At 40.3% G+C, this 22,948-nt stretch overlaps 1 protein-coding gene and 2 long non-coding RNA genes across 5 annotated transcripts in view; 1 reads left to right on the forward strand and 2 right to left on the reverse strand.

The window, feature by feature from the left end:
* LOC107311245 overlaps window positions 1-20,251 on the forward strand; it is a 28,393-nt gene extending 8,142 nt beyond the window's left edge. Inside the window, exons 3-4 of one of the 2 annotated variants that reach the window (XR_001553958.2) lie at window positions 8,313-8,463; window positions 19,997-20,251. This is a non-coding gene — a long non-coding RNA (uncharacterized LOC107311245). Of the gene's footprint in view, window positions 1-8,312; window positions 8,464-8,572; window positions 9,100-19,996 lie in introns of those variants that run through there. The other variant, XR_004306606.1, reaches the window with a different exon arrangement.
* On the reverse strand, window positions 922-8,329 carry LOC107311247. Its single transcript, XR_001553960.2, has 2 exons — window positions 2,511-8,329; window positions 922-2,209 (listed from the first exon to the last, which is right to left on the reverse strand). It is a non-coding gene; the product is annotated as an uncharacterized LOC107311247 (long non-coding RNA).
* CNST (consortin, connexin sorting protein) overlaps window positions 10,260-22,948 on the reverse strand; it is a 46,076-nt gene continuing 33,387 nt past the window's right edge. For both annotated transcript variants that reach the window (XM_015857594.2, XM_015857593.2), the window contains 2 exons: window positions 16,132-16,267; window positions 10,260-14,475 (listed from right to left, as the gene is read on the reverse strand). In XM_015857594.2, coding sequence (XP_015713080.1) covers window positions 14,270-14,475; window positions 16,132-16,267 — 342 coding nt within the window. In that variant the 3' untranslated portion in view covers window positions 10,260-14,269. The remainder of the gene's footprint in view (window positions 14,476-16,131; window positions 16,268-22,948) is intronic.

The following is a 22,948-nucleotide window of genomic DNA, read 5'->3' on the forward strand; positions in this document are numbered from 1 at the left end:
TGCCCTTGGTATACATTAAGAGCTCTGATTGTTCTTTTTGCCCTTTGTTTTATTTTTTCCCCCGTTTTATTAAAAATGACCAATCTTTCCTCTAAGAACTGATAACAAGGTCCAGTAGGTGAACCTGAAGCTGAAACTAGGACATTCTAGCTTAAAAATAACTCACTGGGATTTAGGCATGTAAGTCACCTCTGAAAACAGGCCATAGACACTCACAATTACCAGTTAAAAACAGATGCTAAACTTGCATGTCTGGTACAGAGTATTACAGATAACCTGAAGGTTACTCTCAGGCATTAATGAGCTGCGCTGGTGAGCATGGATTTTTGCACTGAAAACCTGGAGCAGAGAAATTGCTCAGCATCACTTAGATCTGAGGAATAGCCCTGTACAGGGCCGCCAGCTATTGTATCCCTAGGGTCAGGCCCATGGTGCTGTCTTGCTTTCAATATAAGCAGGAAAAGAAGAGGAAAATAATCCAGTGGAAGGCAAGAAAGATGATGAAGGGTCTGGAGTATTTCCATGATGAGGAAAAGCTGAGAGTCTGTTCAGCCTGGAGAAGAGAAGACTGAAAGATGATCTCAGTACTGTTTATAAATAACTAAAGTGCGAGAATCAAGTCCATGAGTTTGGGCACTTTATGTTGGTGCACAGCAACAGAACAAGGGGCAATGGGCAGAAACTGGAACACAGGAAGTTCCACACCAACAAAAGAGGAATTTCATTATTGTGAGGGTGACAGAGCACTGGAACAGGCTGCTCAGAGAGGCTGTGGAGTCTCCTTCTGTGGAGATATTTGAGACCCATCTGGATGCTTTCCTGTGCTGTAGAGAACTGCTTTAGCAGGGGGTTGGACTCAGTGATCTCCAGAGGTCCCTTTCAATCCTTATGATTCTGTGAAAAATTCCAAAGAAGGGCATGAAAATGAATGAAATGTTTTATTTTGGAAGCAGAAGTCCAGGAAAAACTTACTATGCAGAGGTCAACATTTGTTTTTACAGTAAAACAAATCAGAATACTCATCTGGTTTTGAAATGCTTAAGTCTGTTTAAAACTTAAATTTGTTTTGCTCCTTATCAGTGGCCTTTGAGATTACGGTTAGTTTTCTTTGGTCTTTCTCAGTACTCATCCCTCTCAGAGCATCAACCCATATGCATACGTTGTTCTCTCTCTTGGAGAGGCAGCAGAGATGAGGGAAGGAAGGACTGTGGAAACAATGATTTCTGCCAAAAATAAGAAGATGAATGTCCATGCAATTAGCCTAAGCACACTGAGAAGGCACGGCTTTTGAAGCTGGCCTCTTGCTTAAACCAGATCATCCCGAGCTTTTCACTCCATCTTACTCCAGATCCTGGAAGCTATCCAGCAGTGCCCAGATGTCACTCCTTCTTGCCCCATCCTCCACTCGTGTTCTCTTCTGATTTGCTTTCTCTTTGAATTCTCTCTGTTGCACCAGGGAGTGCCACATTTAGAGATGGAACATCACCGCACACCCTCAAACTATTACCCATATTCTACATCACACTGCTGATGGACATAAAGGGAGAAGGCAATTCCTCACTTTGATGTGGCAGCAAATCACCAAGAATTCATTTTGATTCTGTGTAACTACCTCCAGATATTGGAAGTTCAACATTTTAGTTGCAAATAACTATGTCATACTCCTATGTGTGTGGCACATGTTTCTGTCCCGGTTCCAAAGGATAGAACATTTTTCATAAAATAAAAATAAAGTCAGATTCTAGTAAGAGTATACATCCATTAATTGAGACTTCAGAAATACTTTCTGGCCTGGGATAAAGCACAGAGTGCTGAAAATACAACACATAGCAGAAGCCTACAGCTCTGATCACCAGTGTCCCAGAAACAGCTGATTGCGTAAATGTCTGAAATCGCAGCTAATGTTTTGTAATTGCTTAGCAGCATTCTGGGTGGCAAAAAGGATATCTCTGACAACCCTTACAAATAAAGCCCACAAAGAGCAACTCTCTCGTTTGAATCCAAAAGCTGCATCTACAGCATTTTCTACTTTATTCCCTCCCACTCCCCTGGGTCCACTTGCTTTCTCAAAGCTGATCCAGCTCCCCTGGCAATCCAGCTGCCTCTCCCCACATCCCCGTGGCTCCCTTGGCAGTCAGGCAGAAGGGCCGCAGGCTCTGCTGGGTAGGGAAGGCACAAAGGTCTCCATGGACTCTTTTGCAATACATGCCTGGGAGGAGAAACAGCAGAAATGTTTATGATGAACATGTTATTACAGCCCTCGCTATTAATCACTGAGCAGCTCCAGGAATGTTGTTCTGCTGATTTTGCCACTCTAGAAACCTACTGGAGGCACTTTAAATGTACGTCCAAGAGTCCTCCAAGCTTCTAGCCAAGCAGCAACACCTTGGATTTGTACCCAGATTCCAAGTACCATCAAATACTGATGAAATTACCTTAAGTCCACTGGAATACATAACCAGCAACAATTTGGTTTTCTGTACCTACTCCAGAGGTTTATGTCAGCTCACCTGTCCAGGAAATTAGTCACACATTGATGGAGCCTGGGTGAATTCCCACAATAGGTGGAACCAGAAAAGTCACAGCCATCTCCCTCACAGCTCTTAATCATGGTAGGCTGGATCCAGGTCCTCCCCAGAAACCTGCTAGAAGTCAAGTGAACTGCTTTGAGAAACTTTGCGGCAACTGATTGCTCCTCTCAGGATTGCTGAAGTGTGAGCAAGTGAGCAAGAATCAGGCACTTGGAGGGGATGGAAGGACAGGCAGGAGACTACATGGATGGCTCCGTTAACTTGTTTTTCTGTCTTCTTCTACTTTTTAAAAAGGACACTCATTCTGCTCAGTGTAGCAGAACCAATTACATAACACAGGTTTCAAATCTCTAATTACAGTGAATGCATTTGCCTCATTATTGCTGGAGGGAAAGAAACGTGCAATGAAGCCACAGCATCTGTGACAACAATGTCATGTGCCATGCTGATCAAAATCTAGTTCACTGCTGAATTTCAGTGTTACCCTTCCCTGTAGCACTTACGCCTTACAATTAAAAAGACTCACCATCAAGGCTATGCGCAAACAAAATATTTTCTTATGAAACAAGGAACTCAGTTAGCAAAGCATTATAACATTTATTAATAATCTATGGCAAATATTTTTAAAAAGTCTAATTATTTTAGGGGTCAAAGTATAACACTTCTGTGAGAACAAATAGTCTGATCTTTTACAACTGGAACTAGGTCAACAACAAGCTGAATTACCCAGCCAGCTTGAACAAACAAATTGCAGCAAAATTTAAAGCTGCTATCTAAGTAGATCTCCAGCCTCTTTTGCTAGTCCACCTCAAAGTGGGAAAAAAAACCCAAACAACAATAATATCAGTAATATCAGTAATATCAGGATGTCATTGTCATGAGAAGGAATTAGGAACTGTCATGTTGCTTTTCTGAACCAGAAAGAGAGAAGATTTACTTCAGAACAAGACAGAAACAGCAGGAAAGTTATAGCAGCAGGCTATGGAATTCTTTCAGTCTGCTATTTACTGAAAAAGGCTGCTTGAAATAAATTCATATTGTTGGCAAACCATAGTGATACAAAAGCCACAAAGCATTTTAGCAGTCCTAGGTAGGTGTCTATTGAGAATGAAACCCCTCTAGGGGGCTGCATTGCAAGAGTAGGAGGGAAAGGAAGCAATTTGATGGGTCAGAAAGATGGAGCTTGAGGCTGCTCTTGAGCTGCTATTCCCTGTAGGTGTCAGGGAGGTGGGAGCAGGGAGAGCAAGGTCTGCCCTCCCTGCTCAGTGACTCTGCTTTACAGAGATTTAGGATACATAAGAGGTGAAACATACAGAGAAGCCTCATGGTATCAAGTACAGAAGCCTCATGCACTGCCAAACAGTATGACATCTCGTGCATTAAGCACTAATTATAATAGTGATAACATTAATAACTCCGAGATTACAAGGCCATCAGTAACAAACCCATGCAGGACTTCCTGGGCAAGAACAGGTGTGAGAATAACAAAATCTGGCTTAGCCATAGCTAGGGATGATGTGACAGTCAGAAGGCTTTTTCCCACTTAGTTATGATGTTTTGGAAGAAAATAGGCTAACACTCAGAACATTCTAATTTGGCTCAGACTGCAAATCTTAAAGTAATGCAGCTCTGTTGTAACTTTTCTGAAGAGCACTATTTAATAAGGTTGTAAAGTCAGTGACTTAATAGGCCTGCTTGTAATTTATGATTTGGGCTTTAGTACCTATGTATTTTCTTTAATTACATTAGCATATCCTGTTGTCCATAAGGATTCCTATTCATGCAGTCACTGGGAAGCTATTTAGTATTCTTTTCACATTCTCTACCCTGTGCGTGCATCCAGGTCTCAGGTATTGAGTGCCTTCTCTCCAACAGGTTCTGCTTATGAAACTGTTCACTTGAAGTGATGCATTAGCACTCATCTTACTGCAGTGCTTGAAGTCCTTCCTGTAACCTTATAAAGGATACAAAGATTAGAATACTTGATCCCTGCCAATGAGTTTGCAAAATATTTTGAGAGAAAGCTGCTCTACAGTTTTGCATCACAATAGTGCAATTTGATCATACAACTTATTTTTGTCTATTTACATCACCTACACATTCCTTCCCCCTAATAAGGTTTTGATGTTTTGTTCTGGTTTTGTTTTTAACCATTTATATACCCCATGCCTTTGGAAATGGAGACAAGTGCTGAAAAGCAGTATGTCAGTGAGGTGAGCTCAGTTGAGTACCTCAGCTCATGAACTCTGATAGGATTATTCATCTGCCATGTTCATTTCTGCCTTACCTGTGTGTGATAGAGATGGGTGCTGGCTCCTCTCTATTTATTAGTCCAAGCATCTACTGAATAGGTGCATACATCCATATGCATGAGTCCCAAAATGAGCACACAACAGTGCCTTACCTGCCTCTTGTGACCCAGTTCCTTTAAAGTGTTGCTAAGTGGTTACAATAGCATCATTCTTCTCTGCCACCGCTGGTGTACATGTTTAGAGAGAGTTCAGCAGAAGCTGCAGTCTCGGCCTTCTGCACAAAAGTCCAGCAGAAAATCACTTGTAAATGGGACAATCCACAGCAGCAGAGGGCAAGATGCCTGAATCTTCCTGCAGTTAGAGGCAGTTTCACAGCTAACATCTATGACAGTGAGGTGCTGACGGAGGTGGCTGTTCTGAAGCATAGAAACTTACTGCCAACTCTTTAAAGAAAGACCCAGCTGTCCTTAGTTCGTGCAGAGCACTAAGTATGGCAAAACTGCAACCTTCTGCAATATCATAAGAAATGATATAAACCCAACAAGTGAGGAAAAAAAAGTTTTTAAAATACATTCAAACATTTATAAAAATAAATCCATGACGTTTCATCGATCATTTTGCATAGTAGAGCCCTTAATAAGTTTTTGTTTCAGTCACTAATTTCTTGCTCATCCCAATTTGAAAACATGCTGGTTAAAGTAATACTGAAGCTGCTCATTTGCATAATTTATGCAGAACTGCTCAAAACTGTTGGTTTCAAAGTCTTCAAACCCAAAATATCAAGTACATCAATAGACAAATGTTGTCAGAAAAAGATGTAAAAATTTAGGCTGATAGTACTGAAGATGGATTTTTCTGGATTCTTTCTCAAAAGCTGCAGTATGAAGACTTTCAAAATTCATCTGGAAACATTGCTCACAGCCTGCTTATTGTTCTGATGCCACTGGTAATATTGAAATTGTTAAAAGCTTTGTCCCATAGCAGATAGAGTCAATCAGGAAGGATGGGCAGTTTGGACACTGAAGATAGCAGCTACCGAAATCCATCAAGAAAATGTTTCTTTTTACCCTTTACTCCCACAGGAAAATGCTAAGATGCAAAAGCCTTTTATAGCTCTATACTCCTTCTCTCAGGTTGCCTGAAATGGCTGTAAAATCTCACAGTGTGGTCATTCCAATGCTGAAAAATTCACAAACAAACAAACAAATCAGGTGCAGTTTTGACATCTAACAGCAAAACAACAACAACCAAAAAATGCCAGTGATACTAAAGTGTACCTTTGTGCTTTCAAGTATTTTTTTCCTACAGCCTTTTATATTCTTATATATTCTTCTAATATTCTATTTCTGAAATCCAATGGAAAGAGATCATTAAGCTACATTTGGTCAATAATCCGTAACTGCTATAGGATGTACAGCATACCTAAAAAGAATGCCTTTCTGTCTGCCCTTGCAGTGCTAATATTGGAAAGCCCTCATTCTGGCAAAAGCACTGTGGATGCACAGCAGGTAAAGAAACAAGAAACCATCCACTCCTCTTGTCCTGATGTCATTTCTGTTCAAGTCAATGAATGCCATCACAAGTCAGGACTACAAGATTTGCCTCCTTGGCAGTACAAAGAGCACTTGTCCATCTCCCTCTTTGTAACCTTGTTCCTTTCCAACAAGACACCTCTGTCTGCTGTTATGTTCACTGGGGTTGTGAGGCGGATCTCTAACAGAATGGTGGTTAAGAACAGATTAATTGACAACAGTGAAACTTGGGGTACAGAGCAATTCCATTGAATGCACCTACTACAGGAAAAGCTTGAGAGATGCATTTAAATATTACCTTTTCTTTGACTGAATCTTCTTTTGCATTGGATTATGGCATCAAAGTGTTTTGATATTTCTTCAAAGAAATCTTCCTCATGATGTGAGTAACTCAAAACATGGAAAGACAAAGTGTTGGAATTATTGCAACATTCCTCTGATTTTAGAGTGGTTTCTGAGCATCTGGTTAAGTCTTGTGTGGGATGTCTCTAATTTTCCCTGGGTCAAGATAGATGCTCAGGTGGGTCTATTCACAGAATACCACTGATACCTGGAAAGAGTCTAAGGGAAAATACTTCTTCATCTGGACAAGATGGGAGAGCAATATGAAGTCAACACACACAGTAACATATAAGGCATTCAAACAGCTTTTCAAACACAAGCAGCTTCCTGCAATGAATACTCAGTTACTTTTCTCCTAGTTGCCACTGGGAATGAAGGCTTAAGAAAAATGGAATAGTTAAGAATACAAATAGAGAACTGAGAAACAAGTGCTCTGCTATGTAACCCTACAGTTGAGGACAACAGCTGGCAGAAAATGAATTTTAAACTCACACTGTCACTGTCCTACTGTAACCCATTAACCATATTAGAATTCATGCCTGTGATGCTAAGTGCTCTCCAACAAGAAGTGCTACAGGGCACAGCCTTTTTCCCCTTCATAAAACCAAGTTTTTATTTCAAGTTTGCCCTTCTTATTTGTTTTTGAGTGACCTTGAAATCCTGAGGCTCTCTTGGCAGTGCTGCATTCATTGAAAACTTTTTATAAGCTTTTGTGGTTCCAGCCATGTCTTTACTGCAGGATACTCAAGCCTTTTGTCCTTTATGCTGTGTATTTCTTCTTGAAGAAGACCATCAGGTTTAGTGTCTTAAAATGTTATTGGATGTGCTCAGAATAGCAATCACTTCGAAATACTTTAGAAAGGGCCACAGGACACACTGTGCACCCCTTCCTGTGCTGGGTACTCTCTTTGTCTCTGGAGGGTTCTGCTTGTCCTGCTGGCAGGACATCTGCCACAGTCTCCCACAGATGAAATGAGGCAACAGAGAGTAACTACCCCACACTTGTGTGGGTTCGAGACCATTCCTGGGACCAACCTCCCACTTGACCTCTGCCTGCAGGGAGCACAGGGAAACACAGGCTGTTCCGGAGCATCCCGCTGAAAACCCACAGGCCTTTGCAGCCAGTGCATGGCTGCTGGGGTGAAGGATTCACCTCCCTGACTGCTCCTCACCAGGATGTCACAGCTGTGGAAGGTGCCACACAAGGATGAGCCCTGCAGGACAGATTGGGCAGCATGGCCAGGCTGTGCAAGGCTTGTTCTGTAGTGCAAAGTTCTTCTGGTTTGCTGAAATATTGTTTCAATGTCCTACTGGGTGAGCCGATATGGGTGGCTCTCTTTAATGGGGCTGTTGTATAATACATGAGTTACTTATTGCTAATTGCCATCTATTTTGCCATTGTACGTAAATTGCGGGCTATTACCCTGCAGTGAATTGATTCAGGAAAGTAATGCCCTATTTATAGAAAAATACAAGAGATGGTACATCCCAATTTTCTTCACAAAAAGGTTAGCCATTGCTTAATTTTCCTCCTTTGCCTTCAGCTAAGGGAGGGCTTTCAATTACACAAGAGTTGAGAAGAAAAGAAGGTTAATAAAGGCATTTTGGGGGACGCCAAGAACATCTGAAATTATTTTCATCTTTCTTATTTGCAGACAGTGATGACAACATCCACTTTACGGTCAGAACGCTTCTGTGCCTCACCCAAGCTCCATTTCTGCCGGGAGGCAGGATCTGGTGGCCGCTGCCTCTTTCCACATCGCTGCGTTTCTTCACGAGTGATTTCCCCTTGTGGCACATTGACAGGTATTGTATGAAGCCCAGTGGAGCCGTGAGATTGTAGCTTGATTTTTTTAACACATTTCCCAACTGTGCCTGCTCTGCCGAGCATTGTTGCTTTCCTGCTACTCGACAGAGCGTGAGCAGTAAGGGCCACACAGCAAAGCACGCAGCCGCCACAGGCAGTTTCATCCACTTCTTCTGACTACAGAAGCTGCAATTACATTGTATTCCCATGTGGTCTGTTGATACAGTTTGTTTCAATACATGTAAATAGCAACCAGCTACCATGGGTATGATGATATCAGGTACTAAAAATACACTGAAATAAATGGCTTTTGGACTTATTGCAGCATACTAGAAAGGAAATTCATCTCCTGAATTAATTTCATTCCTTACAATCACTGAAAAATTTATAAGAATATAAAAAAAGATCTTTAAACAAAGTCCTCAAAGTGTGAAATCAAAGACAACGTGAACAACAGGGAACTCATCTTCCCTAACCCATGCTGTCCTAGCAGGCTAGAGATCAGAAGCAGGATTTACAAGCTCTAGGCCTGTTTTGTTTCTGTCTGCTGCATGACTTTGTGCAGACCACTGAAATACTCCAAGAGTCCTGCAAAGAATCCAGTGATGTTTTAACAGTTACTCTCCCTTTTTCCTCTTTCCTGACTTCATTGAACTGTTGTGGCTTTTTTTTTTCCTTCTATAAAATCTGGTTGGAAAAAAAAACAAACCCAAACTTAGACTCATCTGAGCTGGAAGGGACCCTTAGCATCAGCCATCTGGTCCAACTTCCCTGCAATGAACAGGGCCACCTACAGCTACATCAGGTTGTTCAGAGACTCATCCAGCCTGATCTGCTGTATCTTCAAGTACTGGGCATCCACTGCCTCTCTGGGCAACCTTTGCCAGTGCCTCACCATCCTTATTGTAAAAATCTTCTTCCTTATGACAAATCTAAGTCTCCCCTTGTTTAGTTTGAAATCATTTCCCTTTGTCCTGTCACAACAGACCTGCTAAAAGTCTGTCCCCTTCTTTCTTATAGCTCCCCCATTACTGATAAGCATAATTACAGGAAATATTTCTCACTCTTTACCATTTTTTTAATCTTCTTACATTAAAGGTCTTTATTATACTCTTTCTGCAGCCATTCACCTATAATACACCGCCTTTACCTTTGTACAACCTTGAGAAATTGTTTCCCCTTAATCATTAACTTCTATTTAAAACCTCAGAACTTTGATTAATCATTAGGAATTCTCAGCATATGGCTTTAAAAAAACAACAACAATTCCCTCCTTTCAAATCATCTCTTACCTCCTACCTACTGCAAACATGCTGGAGTGACATTGCTAACTTCTATGATAGATGCTGACATTCTGTCTAGCTGAAGTTTGCTGCTTGGATCCTTAGTGATTCCAATCTTTTGCTCTCTTCTTTCCAGTGCATCCTTTCTACAGTGCACTGAATTGAGCTATCTCAGAAAAGCAATGTGAAAGTCTCCTTGATGCTCCCACAGCCCCAAAGGGCCTCTTTCTGTCACTGAAGAACAATTTGAAAATATAAAACTCAAGGATAACAAAACCAAAATAACATGAATAAAAATGATGCATTTCCTCTTAGGATTTTACTACATTTTCAGCCAGTCTAAGATTCTGAGTGGCCTCAATTGGCCAAACCTCAAGCATTTTATCCTCATCTGTTCTCCTGGTTTGGGTTTGATCATGAAATTCTCTTTGGAGATGCTGTTCATTTACTTAATTTCACAGAATACCTTCTCGGTCTTTTAATACATTTAGAAATCACAGTACCCAGAAATGTTCATATATTTTCTTTGGGACACTTTTTATTTTATGTTTTTGCTACAGTATTTAAATTACAAGCTTGGGTGATGGTTTCAAACACAATTATTTACTCCTTTTGCTAAATTTGTTACAAATAGTTATTAGTCCTTCCAGATGATCTCGGTTTTACATTATGGTACAAAATAGGCAAACATATTTTCCTGGGAGGGAAGCATCCCCTTTGGTTATCAAGTGCAATCACACAACAATTTGGACTTCTGACCTACTCCATTCATTCGATATTTCAAGCTTGCCCTTTACCCACAGAAATCCTTAAACGAGTTTCCATTTGGTCAGACTACTTCCCACAGTGTGCCACCAGCACTATGCGTTTTCCAAGTATGAAAGCAAAATAGTAGAAAAACATTTTAAAACATGAGCCCTGTCTAGATTACAAACCTCTGCTGGCATATCTGGGCTGTGGAAAATGCTTCCTAAGTGGCCCTACTTGGAACCAGACTGTGGTACAGCACTGTTATGCTGCTTCACCCTGCTTGGGGTGAGGGTGCTAATTATGCCATCAGAAAGCTCTTGTTGGCCCTGTGCATTGAGAGCCTTGTTGGTTTTGATCTATTGCAAGAACCTGTCTAAAATCATTACACGGAGGGGATAAACTGGAAGATGGGGTTTCTGATGGAGTGCAGCAGGTGGTAAGTGGCCACAGCTTTCACATTTGAAGGTAAACCATCAACCTGACATCCAGTTGTCTTTCAAGAAATGAGTTTAACTACTGTCATGTACTGAACTGTTCCCTGAATGTTCCTATTGACTACAAATGGTTTTACAGTGGTCCATTTCCCCTACTGCCCAGCAGAACAACCATCCAGGGAAGGGGAAGAAAAGAGTCAGCAAAAAACTTAAATGCAATGGGTTTTACAATGCACAAAAATGAAGGAAAAAGCCTCTACTCCTTTCTTCCTACTTATAACAGTCTTAGCCGTTGCTCAGCATTACTTGACCACAAACTCCTCAGATGAGGATAACTGTTCAAATCCCCTTTTAGCTTAGATTTCTCTGACCAAGGTTCTGACCAGTGGGGCCACCCAGGTGGAAGCAATGCCACCAGCAATCAAAAGGGAACAGAATACACAGGACAGCCAACACCTGGCCAACCTGAACGCTTTCTGGATTTCAAACAAAGCACATTTTTTATGCTTGGTCACCACAAGTCTGATAATGTAGTGCAGACCATGCAAACAGTACTGACAACTACGAGGCAAAGCAAGAATTAGTGCCATCATCTTCTCACAAAGGAATGCCAACAGAAATCAGATCCAGACTCAAGCACTTGGTTACAACAGCTCAAAAATGGAGCCTGACAGCCCACACGTGTGTGCCCCGTATGCTCCCCCAGATCCTGAGAGATCCCACATCAGTGGCGCCTGGGCAGGGGCTGGGAGGCTGCAGAGATGCTCAAACTACAGCACAAATACAAGGCAGCTGGGCTACAAAGAACACGTGGCCACTCACTCTTCCCCTGGTGTGTGCAGATGAAGCGATGCCCTACCTCTCCGTGATCTTCTCATTGGCAGTTCTGCTGATATTAGTGAGACTCTGCACTGGGAACACAACACAAAGCTGCCATGCCAGGATTCAGACCACAAATTTTCTCTGAACTGTTTATCAAAAATTGCTTTGACTTTAAATAGCTTTACCGTTTTAAATAAAATAATTATTTTTAAATAGTTCTAATTAAACAAACCTAGAAGTAGAAGATCTTTGATCTTCATATCTGATATACCTTTGAATAAATAGTTCTATATATACCTCTTGATCTTTTTGGTGAGGAAGTGCACGAAAACTTAAAACAGATTTTTAAGCTGAAATCAACAGTTGTTTTTAGAAACAAACTTAATATCCTGAAACACTCAACGTGAAGTTACAGAAATGCAAAATATATTCTAACTACACAATCACTATAAATATATATTTTAAGTGAATGCATGCTTTTTTAATTACTCTGTGAGGAAATTACCAAAAAAGAAGAAAATCAAGATTTTCTTTAAAATAAAAACTAAATAAATACATAAACCAGGGCTTAAAATAATCAACTGAACCAGCCAGTAACTCTTTAAAATACAAAAGAATCTCTCCCTTTCTCCCCTAGATCAGTCCAGCTTTACAATGCTCTGAGGACAACCAGCAGAAAATACACCAAACTATTGTTCTTAAGCTTCATTCTGAAAACAAACGTTGTCATTAATTGGGGCATTTTAAATTTACAGTTTAATAAAGAGCTGCACACGAAGGTATCAACTAAGCCTCAGCAGTGAGAGCTGGCAAAGAAATCATGTATGCAGTTTGTTTCAGAAAAAAATATGGTTTTAACTTCTGCTTTAAAATCCCGTTAAGTATAACAGAGCATTAGGAACAATCAAGATTGCTAGTAGAGGGACAACTGGCTTGCAGATGCCAGAAAGCATGATTGTTTAATGTTAAAACTCTGAGTGGTGCCTTGAGGATTCCACTTTGTAGTAGCATACAAAATAATCTCGACCTAGAGGTGCTGCATTGTACGTTAGTAAGCTGGAAACCATGGAGCGGAGTGAAGCGGGCCCCCTGAAAACTGCTGTTACCTGAGGTGCGAAGGACTCGTCTCACACAAGGCCTGCAGCAGGGCCAGGCCAACAGGTTCTGTGCCAGGACAGCTGCCGTGTTCGGACCACAGCACAGACCAAGGGCCTACATTGCCAGTTCTGACCTTCACCGTCACATCAGTATCTCTCTCATACACCACCCAGGAAGGGCTGAGCACCAGGCGATAGAAACAGCCATGAGAAATGACTCTTTTTACTGATTTAAATTAGTTTGTAGAGCTGGTAGAAAAAGAGAGCAGATTTTACAAGTCTCAGAACTGGAGGGCAAATAGATGCAAATGTGCTTTTATCTGCTGGAACAAGTGCCCTGGACTACCCAGAGGCTGTGGATCTGCAGCCTGAGTATCTGGCTGGCAGATCAGTTCCACTGTATGTTAAATACTCACTGGGTGAGAGGCTGCAGCCACGCAGTCCAGCGATCCTGTGAGCTCCTCCAGGGTATAGGGAATCAGACACAAGCCCTAATTGTAGTAACTATTCACAAAGGCAGGGATCATTATTCCCCATTTACCGAGGAGAAACTGAGGCACAAAGTGATTACTGTAAGTCAGTGACGTAGCTGGACAGAAATCCCAGCTAGCCTGACACCTACAGCCAGGTGCTTTAAAATTGGCCAAAGCCAATCTGCTACTAACATGAATAATTTACCAAACATCTTGCTCCTTTTTCTGCATTTAGTGAGACTGATTATTTCGTTCTTATCCTCCTCCTTCTAAAACAGCCCGCACAACACTGGAAGTAAAATTCCAGGAAACACTGTGAAATCTGCCAGCAGATTTATCCTAAGCATGATGTTTCCCAAATGCTGTAAGGTGCGGGTTGGCCTGTTATCACTGAATGGGGGCTCTGTGAATGCTGCTGCACTCTTCTCACTCCATGCAAATTATTACATGGCTCACCGGGAGAATTAAAATGGAGAAAAATAGTAAGACTTAGAAGAAAAATAATGTTTTCATAAAACACAGACTTATTGCATGATAGCTGGAGGCAACACCTTTGCACAAACAGCTGTAAATCAGAGCTGTTGTTTAACTAAGCTTTCAGAGATTGCTTACACAATGTGTGGCAATGGGAGAGCATATAGAAGACGGTTCATTTTCTTCTTTCTTCTTCAGTTGCTCAAGCTGTTGAAAAGCTGCTTGTCTAATCTTAAAAGGATTTAGAGAATGACTTGTTATTCTCCCATACCACGCTGCTACGGCTTAAGATGTGAACAGTTTGCCACCTGATTGCTAAAAGGGAATTTTTCTCAATTTCTAAGTAAAAGTGTAAGTACATCATCAAATGCACATCACCTGCAGGTGGCAAGTGTTACAAAGAACTTGAAATCACAGGTTTTTTTAATAGCCTTCCCAGTTACCAGTGGTGTGCTGTCTCAGTCTATTTCAGCTACGAGAAGGCAATCCAGTGCTTCAGTTCTTCCATACGCTGCAATATCTGGCTATAATAGAAATCCATGTTGGCTGCAAATTCTGTACACACCGGGGATTCCATGTCACCAAAGGTGCAGTACAATGCAGTTCCTCCGATGCTAAGGAAAACGGTTGCTATGCACAGCAGGATCAGCAAAATACAGGAGCCACCAGCTACTTCATCTGTGAGCAGAAGAGAAAGTGAATAAGGGACCAGAAAAAGCAACGTGAATGTGTGTGTCATAGTTTTATCAGTATTCTGTCTCATGACATCATGCGACAGACTGGGTGCAGAGGCACAGTGCACTGCGGAGCTGTGTTTCCTGGTTTCTCTAGCAGTCTCACATGAATTCTGACTCTCCAAGAGGAAGATACACTGGGATGTACTGCATTTCCCAGGAGCCTCCACATGATTTCCAATTCTGGGTGATGGGGGAAGAGCTCTCTGATCTTTTCTAGGAGGCAAGCCATGAAGGGCCTGCTGATAAAGACTCAGACTGACCCTCTCTCCCCCGGTTTTATTTTTGGTTCATTTTCATTAATTACTCTTAGTTATTCTGTATTAATTCACATTCCTTCTAGTAAATCTCTACAGTTGTTTTTCCTTCTTCATTCTCCCCACTCTTTCTCCCAAAGGGAGGGAGGGTGTTGCGTGATTAACTCTCCAAACCGCAACAGTATGAGCAAACCTGAGATTCCTTTCAGAAACCTAAATAATTATGCAGTGCCTTTTCTGCAACCCATGTCCCTGTCTTTGCTGGTATCTCTTGTGGAGTCAATCCACACTGAAGTATAACAGATTTGAATGACAGAATGTTGCACATGGAAATACCTGAAATGAAACAAAAGCTTTGAAAGTAAAATAGATGTAAATATTCTTCCTTTACTCATACTGCCACTGACTGGTAAGATGAACTGCTTATATTTACTCTCACATTTTGACTGTAAGGGTGGAGCCAAAACTTTCAAAGAAGCTGTGAAGGGTTAGTTTATATCACTGTTATCTGTGATAACTCTTTGCAAGACTCTTTATTGCAATGAGGATGCTGCAGCTGTGTTGCTGCACCTTCACTACTTTTCCTTGACAGGCTGTTTTGCATGAACAACACCGGCCTTTTCTGTCAGACTGAAGAGGCTCTAAGAAAATTTCTGAGCATCTTTCACCCATCAGGAGGGGGAAAGGGAGAAAAATTGATGCTTTTTCTTTTTCTTTTCTTCTTCTTTTTTTTTTTTTTTAATTTGATTTTAAATGATAATAATAAAAATCAGCTTCCCTTCTGAATCACTAAATCCATGCAAAAACAAAAATAATACTGCAAAAGTTAACTACTGAAATTGTATTTAAAATACAATTTGTTTCTAAGTATTTACAAGAAAAATAAGTGAGACAAGCTCCTTTTTGGGCAGCAAATGGATTTTCCTTTCGGTGTGTGAGACTTGTCATGACATGTTAAAATTCTGCTCAGTTTCTCTAGCAGACTGTACTGAAGTATTACAAAACTACTCCAGCACTTCAGAACAGAAATGGGCCTTAGTTAAATGATCCTAGGGCAAAACAGTAAAGTATTGCAGGCTTCTGCAATCTAGAGCTCTCAAAAAAGAAATAAATAATGAAGAAATGAAACCAAAATACTAAATCTCTGAGCCTGAAATGACTCGAGAGCACTAGAGGGCCTCAGCTATTAAAGACCACTGAAACTTGATAACCTTTTCTCATTTCAGCTTTAAAAAAAGCAAGGTGCAATGTGCAGTGAACATTCATTTAGCTCTTGAGAACCAAAAGTTCAACATCATTTGCACCCTGAGAACATAAACTATGAGCTAATAGTATTAGAATACCTTGATCAAAAGTGTCTTCCATTTCTTGGAACCGGACTCTTCTCTTTGTTTGCCTTTGCTGGACTTGGGCAACTGTTTTCCCATCCCTGTCATCTCTCTTCTTTAGAATAGACACCAACCCTTCTGCTGGGGCAATCTATCAGGAAAGATTACCAAAAACCATTTGACAGTGATTAGCACAACAGATGTGAGAAATTAAAGCATATGATCTTCTTAACAAAGGCTTTGAGGAGTAAATGAGAGAAATAGAGAACAAATGGCTTCTACTTTGCTTTTCTTAAACATCAGAGTACTTGTGAAACTCTCTTCCTGAACAAAGCAATTTCACAGCATGAAGGAAAGCTGCAGTATCATTCTGCTGTCCGAAAGGTGACCAAGATGTCAGTGTTTGCTTTTGGTCACTATGAAAGTTAAGCATGCAATGAATACCTAGTATGATCTAAACTATACATCAGCTCCTCATAGTCTCATGTCCTTAAATCATGTGGGTTGGGGCGGTGGGCTCCAGTCAAAACCACTGTCAATAGAGGACAGAAAGAGGTCAAAGACACCACAGCTGCCTTTTCAAAGACATAATCCTGCAGAGCCTATCAAATACTTACTGTGAGATTAATTTTTCAGCATTGTGATTGGTTCCCCAAGGGAGAAAACAGGCTTCAGCAGAGGACAAGCAAATAAAAACACTAGGGGAAAAAGAAATCTTTGTGCTTCTGGATAAGTGTCAGCTTCATATTGTTATAAGCTCTTTGGATAAAGCACCGGTTCAAAAATGCTTCCCAGCAGTGATACATTCAATAAGTCATTAACTGTCCTTTCCTATGTCATTTGATTTAGCTTCAATAGTACACACTTTTCTTCCCACAAAACCATATTAAGATGTTAGATCAAGGAGAAGTTCATAATATCCTAATGGTTATAGGAAGAAAAATAGGAGGAATATTAGAATAAAAATGCATAATGGAGAATTAAGAATGCTGTAATTAACTGGCGCTGTGAAGGTCCTCAGCCAAATGAATTAGTACTGAATACCCTGTGTGTTTGACTCTCCACAACGGTTACTATTTTCCTCAGCAAAACTTCCATCGGTTAAAAATATAAACCAAACCACCTTTCTCTGTAAAACTGTGTCCAGAAAGTAGTTTTTTCCTAATTACATATCAGAAAATGTTTTCCCTTGTTATGGCAAATATACCACACAGCTGGATCCTTACAAACAAAAGTACCAGCCAATTTTCTGAAGTCAAAGAGAAGAGAAACAGAAAAGGAAACACTTTGAGTTGAAACAGCAAAGCAAGGGACAATAACAATACAAAGGTACCCACTATAGGTACAGAACGATACACATTGCATTCAACTATCCCATTTTTCTTCCATCTCTGCCAAACATGGATACAATTATACAAAAGACAAGGTCTTCAACAAGCAGATCCTGGGTGAGCAGTATAAAGGAACATCTAAGTTTACAGACACTGAAAGTGAACACAACTGTACTTGCAGGATACATTACCTGTGTGTGTTATACCAAAACCAAAGCTAAAATTGCCATGGTAGCAGTTTATGTTGGCTGTGAAGCAGATGCCAATAGGGAGTCACCTGATGAAACCCTGCAACTGGGCTTCCAGGATCATGTGCCAGACATACTAACATGCTGCCAGACTGTGCTTTAGCAAACTGAAAGGGTTCAAGAACATGCTGATATTTCCCAGGTGTAACAAGCTACACGCTGATATTAGCATTCAGTTAAACTAAGCATAGGACTCACTGCCTGTGTGCTTCACAGTTCTGTTTTAAAACAGCTACCATTTTTCTTTCATTACCAAGCATGCCCCTTGAATGAGAATGCACATTGTTTAAAGTTGTTACAAATACAATAGCTTAAGCAAAGAAGAAAATCTACTGACAAGACAGAGGCTTGACACAAGTATTACCTAAGCATTATCTAAGACATAAATACTACCTAAGAAACACAAACAGAAGCAAATCCTATTCCTTAGTCCTATAGTCGCCACATTCTTTCTTTTGTCTTAAAATCTTTCTTTTCTGAAAAGAAACCTTAGCCATCAAATTTGAGCGGTCCCTTTTAAAACCTATTTTGTATCTCAGTGACTACCTTTGCCTCATTCAATAGAGATGTGTATACTTTTGTGCTACAACTAAGGAAACATGCCACATCTGCAAACGAGTTTGCAACTCTTCTATGTAGCAGACATGACCCAAAACCTCATAGTGAAGAAGGAGACAACTTTCCAGACAGTACCATAGTTGCAGAGAACTGACTGACTAACCATCCCATAATCTAAGCAAATTAGGAGACTATGCAATTATAAGAGTTGTAGAGAATCACAGAATCACAGAATAAGAACAAGATAAACAAATGACTTCATAACTTACAGTCCTAAACTTTCTTATGTAACGCACCAATACATGCTACAATCAGAGAGATGGTGTGCTGAGCACAAACAGAGAGCACAATCTAATAGGCATTACCCTGGCTGTGTCATTTGGCTTTTACGTGGTAAACCCTCACTTTTGCTTTTGACTATGTAAAAACTTGAGTGGTTTATTTAATTAAACAATGCAAGGAAGTACTTATAAAGTAGTGAAAGTATGAAAAGAAATAGTTTAAATCAGTGTGTGGAAGACTGGTATGTGGTACCAATGAAGCAGCAGTAACAGCCTGCACGCTTCTCACCACAAGAAGCGAACTGGGTTGAAGCTTCTACTGCTGATGTTAAATTAGCTTTGCAGAGCTGCCATGAAAATTCATCAGGTCAGCTGGAAAATAAATACTAATGCTTCCATGTTGTGACAAGGAAGGGGGATTGTGGAGAAGTGCATTAATTTGACTCATTTATTTAGGAGGGCAAGATGACATTATGTCCTTCAAAAGAGTGGATTATTTTAAGCTTCTGTGTATGGCACTGCTTTTATAAAGAGGATCAGTGGCTCCTCCTGAGCTACCCACACAGCAGGCTAGCTGTTGACAGATATGCCTGCTCACGAGTGGTTCTGATAGCACCTGGGAACTTCACCTGGGTGCAGTGGGGTGTTTTTACTCCTGTCCTAAGAGTAGGTGCAGCAGTCCATTCTGCACGCTTCGTTGTGTTTGTTGGCTCCTGCTAGTTCTTGTGTGACTGTGTCACTGGCTCTGTCTCCTCCAGGCTGAAAAGCAGAGGACTAGGTCTTATGTGATTACCTGGAAATGTGTCCCAGCGATTACAGTTATGTAAAAGGCTTGCTACAATGAAGCTCACTTCTGCTGCCAGCACACATAAATGTTTCGGGATTTACTTCTAAGTGTAAAAGACCTAATTGATACAGCACAGTTTCTCTACACTAAACATATTCTTTCAAAAGGAGTAAGTGAGGGCTTTTGATTTTGCAATACAATCATTATGGTAATGCTACTCTCCTGACCCAGCAAGAGCCATAGATCACACTTTGAAGGCTCTCTTTGATGAGAACATCTTTACATGATATGCAGTTCATACCTACACTATTTCATTTGCCTTTCACTAGACATGGCACCTAGATTTTCCTTTTGTTCTGCAAAGCAACTACAAAGCTATGCCTACTACACAGGGATGGCTTATTCTTAAAATGCAAATACAAATACAAGCATATGGAGCTCTAAACAAAACCATGTTTACAGCTTTCTTTCTACCACATCCTCAACTGCAGCTGAAAACTGTCTAAAATAAATACCACATTTTATTCTTCCTATTTTTAGTCATTAAAATATCATTACTATATTTAAGACTGTCACGTGAGAATAGCGCCCATCTCACTACAAATAAAATCTCAATTATAATTATAATTTATAAAAATTGACAATAAAATATCTTTTCTTGCACCTTTCATCTAGAAAGAGTTCAAAGCAGCAGACAAATGGATTACTTTAGAACCATCTCTTGCTAATTAAATGGCCATCAAAAGCAGAAGAACAGAGATATAGCTACCATACAAGACTAGAAGGATTCTACGTTGGTGTTTGAGGTAGGAGGAATTTAAGAAGCCTGAAATCATTATTTAAATTTGAATTTAATGAGGGAAGTGTGGTTAATACAGCTAACCACAAGTCAAGCCTGTTCTTGGCTTGAACCACAAAAGGAAAGATGCAGGCCTGCGCCAGGCGGTGCTGTGGGCTGTTCTGTGCAGCATAAAAGAGCGACAGGTAACAGACACTACTGAAACATGGATTTTTTCTTTAACTTCAGGAATGACAGCAAGCAAACTCAAATCTAAAGGACCTGAGCCATACGACAGGACAAGGGATCTCAACAAAGCACTGTCTGCACACTTCGTGCAGGTAGGTGGAGGCTTCATTCCTGCACCCAAATCAGCTGCCAGTCAGTACATATTGAGTAGATTTTGAAATCTTTGTATACAGAAAGTGCAATCCAAAGCTACTACTTTACACTGTGGTAAGGAGTCTCAATACTTTCACTTTCTGAAACAAATTTCAAATGATAATTTGCCAAAAAGAAAGAAAAACAAACAAATTTTATTCATTTCCCTAATAATCTCACAGATATAAAGCTTTATTTCATACAGGAGAACACACCTTACATTACTGAGGTGACAATTTGTGTGACTGCTGGTGTGCCATTTCATCAAACGCTTCTCAAATCTGTCACTGCCAATTGTTGATACACTCTGAAGCTCTTCACTAGGTGTATGAAGGCACTTTCTATACAGCTTCAGTGATTTTCCATCATTTGCACACAAATTTGCATGAATAGTATTAGTAAAGAAAAACCTAGTACAACTGACTGTAAAATATGTAAAAAATGATTTCAGTTTTCAAGTTATTTAAAGCCAGAGAAAAAAAAATCAGCAGATTTCCAGTCTTTAATTAATTGTTGCAAATTGTAGCCTAAAAGCAAGGGACATAAAGGATCTGAATTACAGAACTCTGTCAGACAACTGTGCTCAATATGGACTCAAAAAAATCCCTTCTGACACAAGTACTTATCCTTCCCCATTTACAATAAATTGATATTACACCCCCATTGAGTAATACTGGTTCTACCACATGATTTTTGTACCCAGTTTATTTCAAAACAGTCTTTACCTCTGCTCTGCATTCTGACTTATTTGTGACAATTTTGTAACTATTTGCTCCAGGAAAAGTTTTATCATAGTCACACTGACTGACCTTTATAAAGTTGTTATTCTGGCACCCCTCATGTAAGGTTTGTTGTTATGCTTGCATGTATCTACACAACGCATTTGTAGTACTTCTTCCACAATTATTGTAAGAAAACACTGTAAACTTATTAGATGGCCACAGTCAGAACAGTGCAACTTCAAAGGCTGACAATGATAACAAGAAAGGGAAAAAAAAATTGTTATGGTTGGATGCAAAGATCAATCTGCTCGTCAAAACATCAGTAGAATCTTCTTTTAGTGCTAAAACAAAGTCAGTGTGAGTAAATGGGGGTCATTCCTCAGAGGTGCCACGCGGTCAGTTCCTGGTGCCTTCTGAGGAAGTTGCAGGTGAACACCAAGTCTGAGATGCAACCCCTGAGGGTAATGACTGGTAATAAGATTAACTGGGAAAACAAAATATAAATGTATAATGAAACAATACAGGTTACACACCCGTGTACACCCAGCAATTTCAGATGTTGTAAAACAAGCCCAGGTGTTGCATATTACAAGTTTTAATTGGTGTCAAAATGAACACATCTTTGCTTCTCCCTTATTTAATCCCCCACAGCCCTACACAGTTCAGGTCTCTTGCTAAGACTAGCAAAGACTCCCACCAGTGACAGCCAACATTATGCACTACATACAAAATAATAATAATTTAAAAAAACAATGCTATGGAAATACTCAAGGTTCTTTTTGCCTCTCTAGAGGCCCAGTTCTGCTGTCAGAGTACTGGCAGTACTAGCAGTCGGACAGTGAACTAGAAATGACACTGGATTCCCTGTAAAGCACTGTTGTCATTGGCCACTGGCCCAGTCAATACAAGCATCACTATTCTAACATTATCAATATGCTCCTTCCTATGCAATCCTTTAAAATGCAAATGGCTTAAGCGTAGCAACTTAAAAATAGCAGCTATAGGGTTAATTTATGATTTTTCTACATAAAACAATTATCTCCTTGGAAATCAGTGGATTAAGCCCGTGGATCCAGTGCAAAGTTTAATTACCTATATGAATATATATGTGGGATCCCACATGTATGTGCTGTGAAGAGCTCGTGTTTAGCTACCACTGAATCCAAAACAGCTGAAGTAAAACCAGCTTTGTGTACAGGGCCTTCAGTCCCAGTATGTGACATGCTCCCTGACATCCCACAGAACGACAAGGTGTCTTAGGGGTGATCAGGATGCCTGAAGTTGCAAGGGAGAAAAGAAGCTGCTTAGGTGGGGAAAAAAAACCAAAACACTGACACAAAATGCTTTGTCTCCAGCTATGGAGATTTTGCCAAAGATGTAATAACATCAGCGTGCATCTCCAGTACTTAGTTCCCCACTTGGGTGCAGTCTGTGTGCATTTATGGGTTCTTGATCTACATGTATTAGCTTCTGATCTGTAGAAAAGTACTATTACTTTTTATTGCCAAGGGATGTTGCACTGTCAAATTCATCAAAAATAGAGAGGAACCAAGAAGACATCTTCTTCTGTCTTTCCCCTCCAGCAACTGAAATCACATAATTTCATAATAATCCCATTTTTACATTTAAAGGAAAGCTTTTACATTCCAATATTTGCAAATGCAACAAAACCAGAAGATAAAGTGAAGAAGGAACCACACAGTCTCTGACCAAGTCATACAGCAATAAAACTTAATATATAATATA

The sequence above is a fragment of the Coturnix japonica genome, chromosome 3, assembly GCF_001577835.2.
Source record: "Coturnix japonica isolate 7356 chromosome 3, Coturnix japonica 2.1, whole genome shotgun sequence".
NCBI classification, from domain to species: domain Eukaryota; kingdom Metazoa; phylum Chordata; class Aves; order Galliformes; family Phasianidae; genus Coturnix; species Coturnix japonica.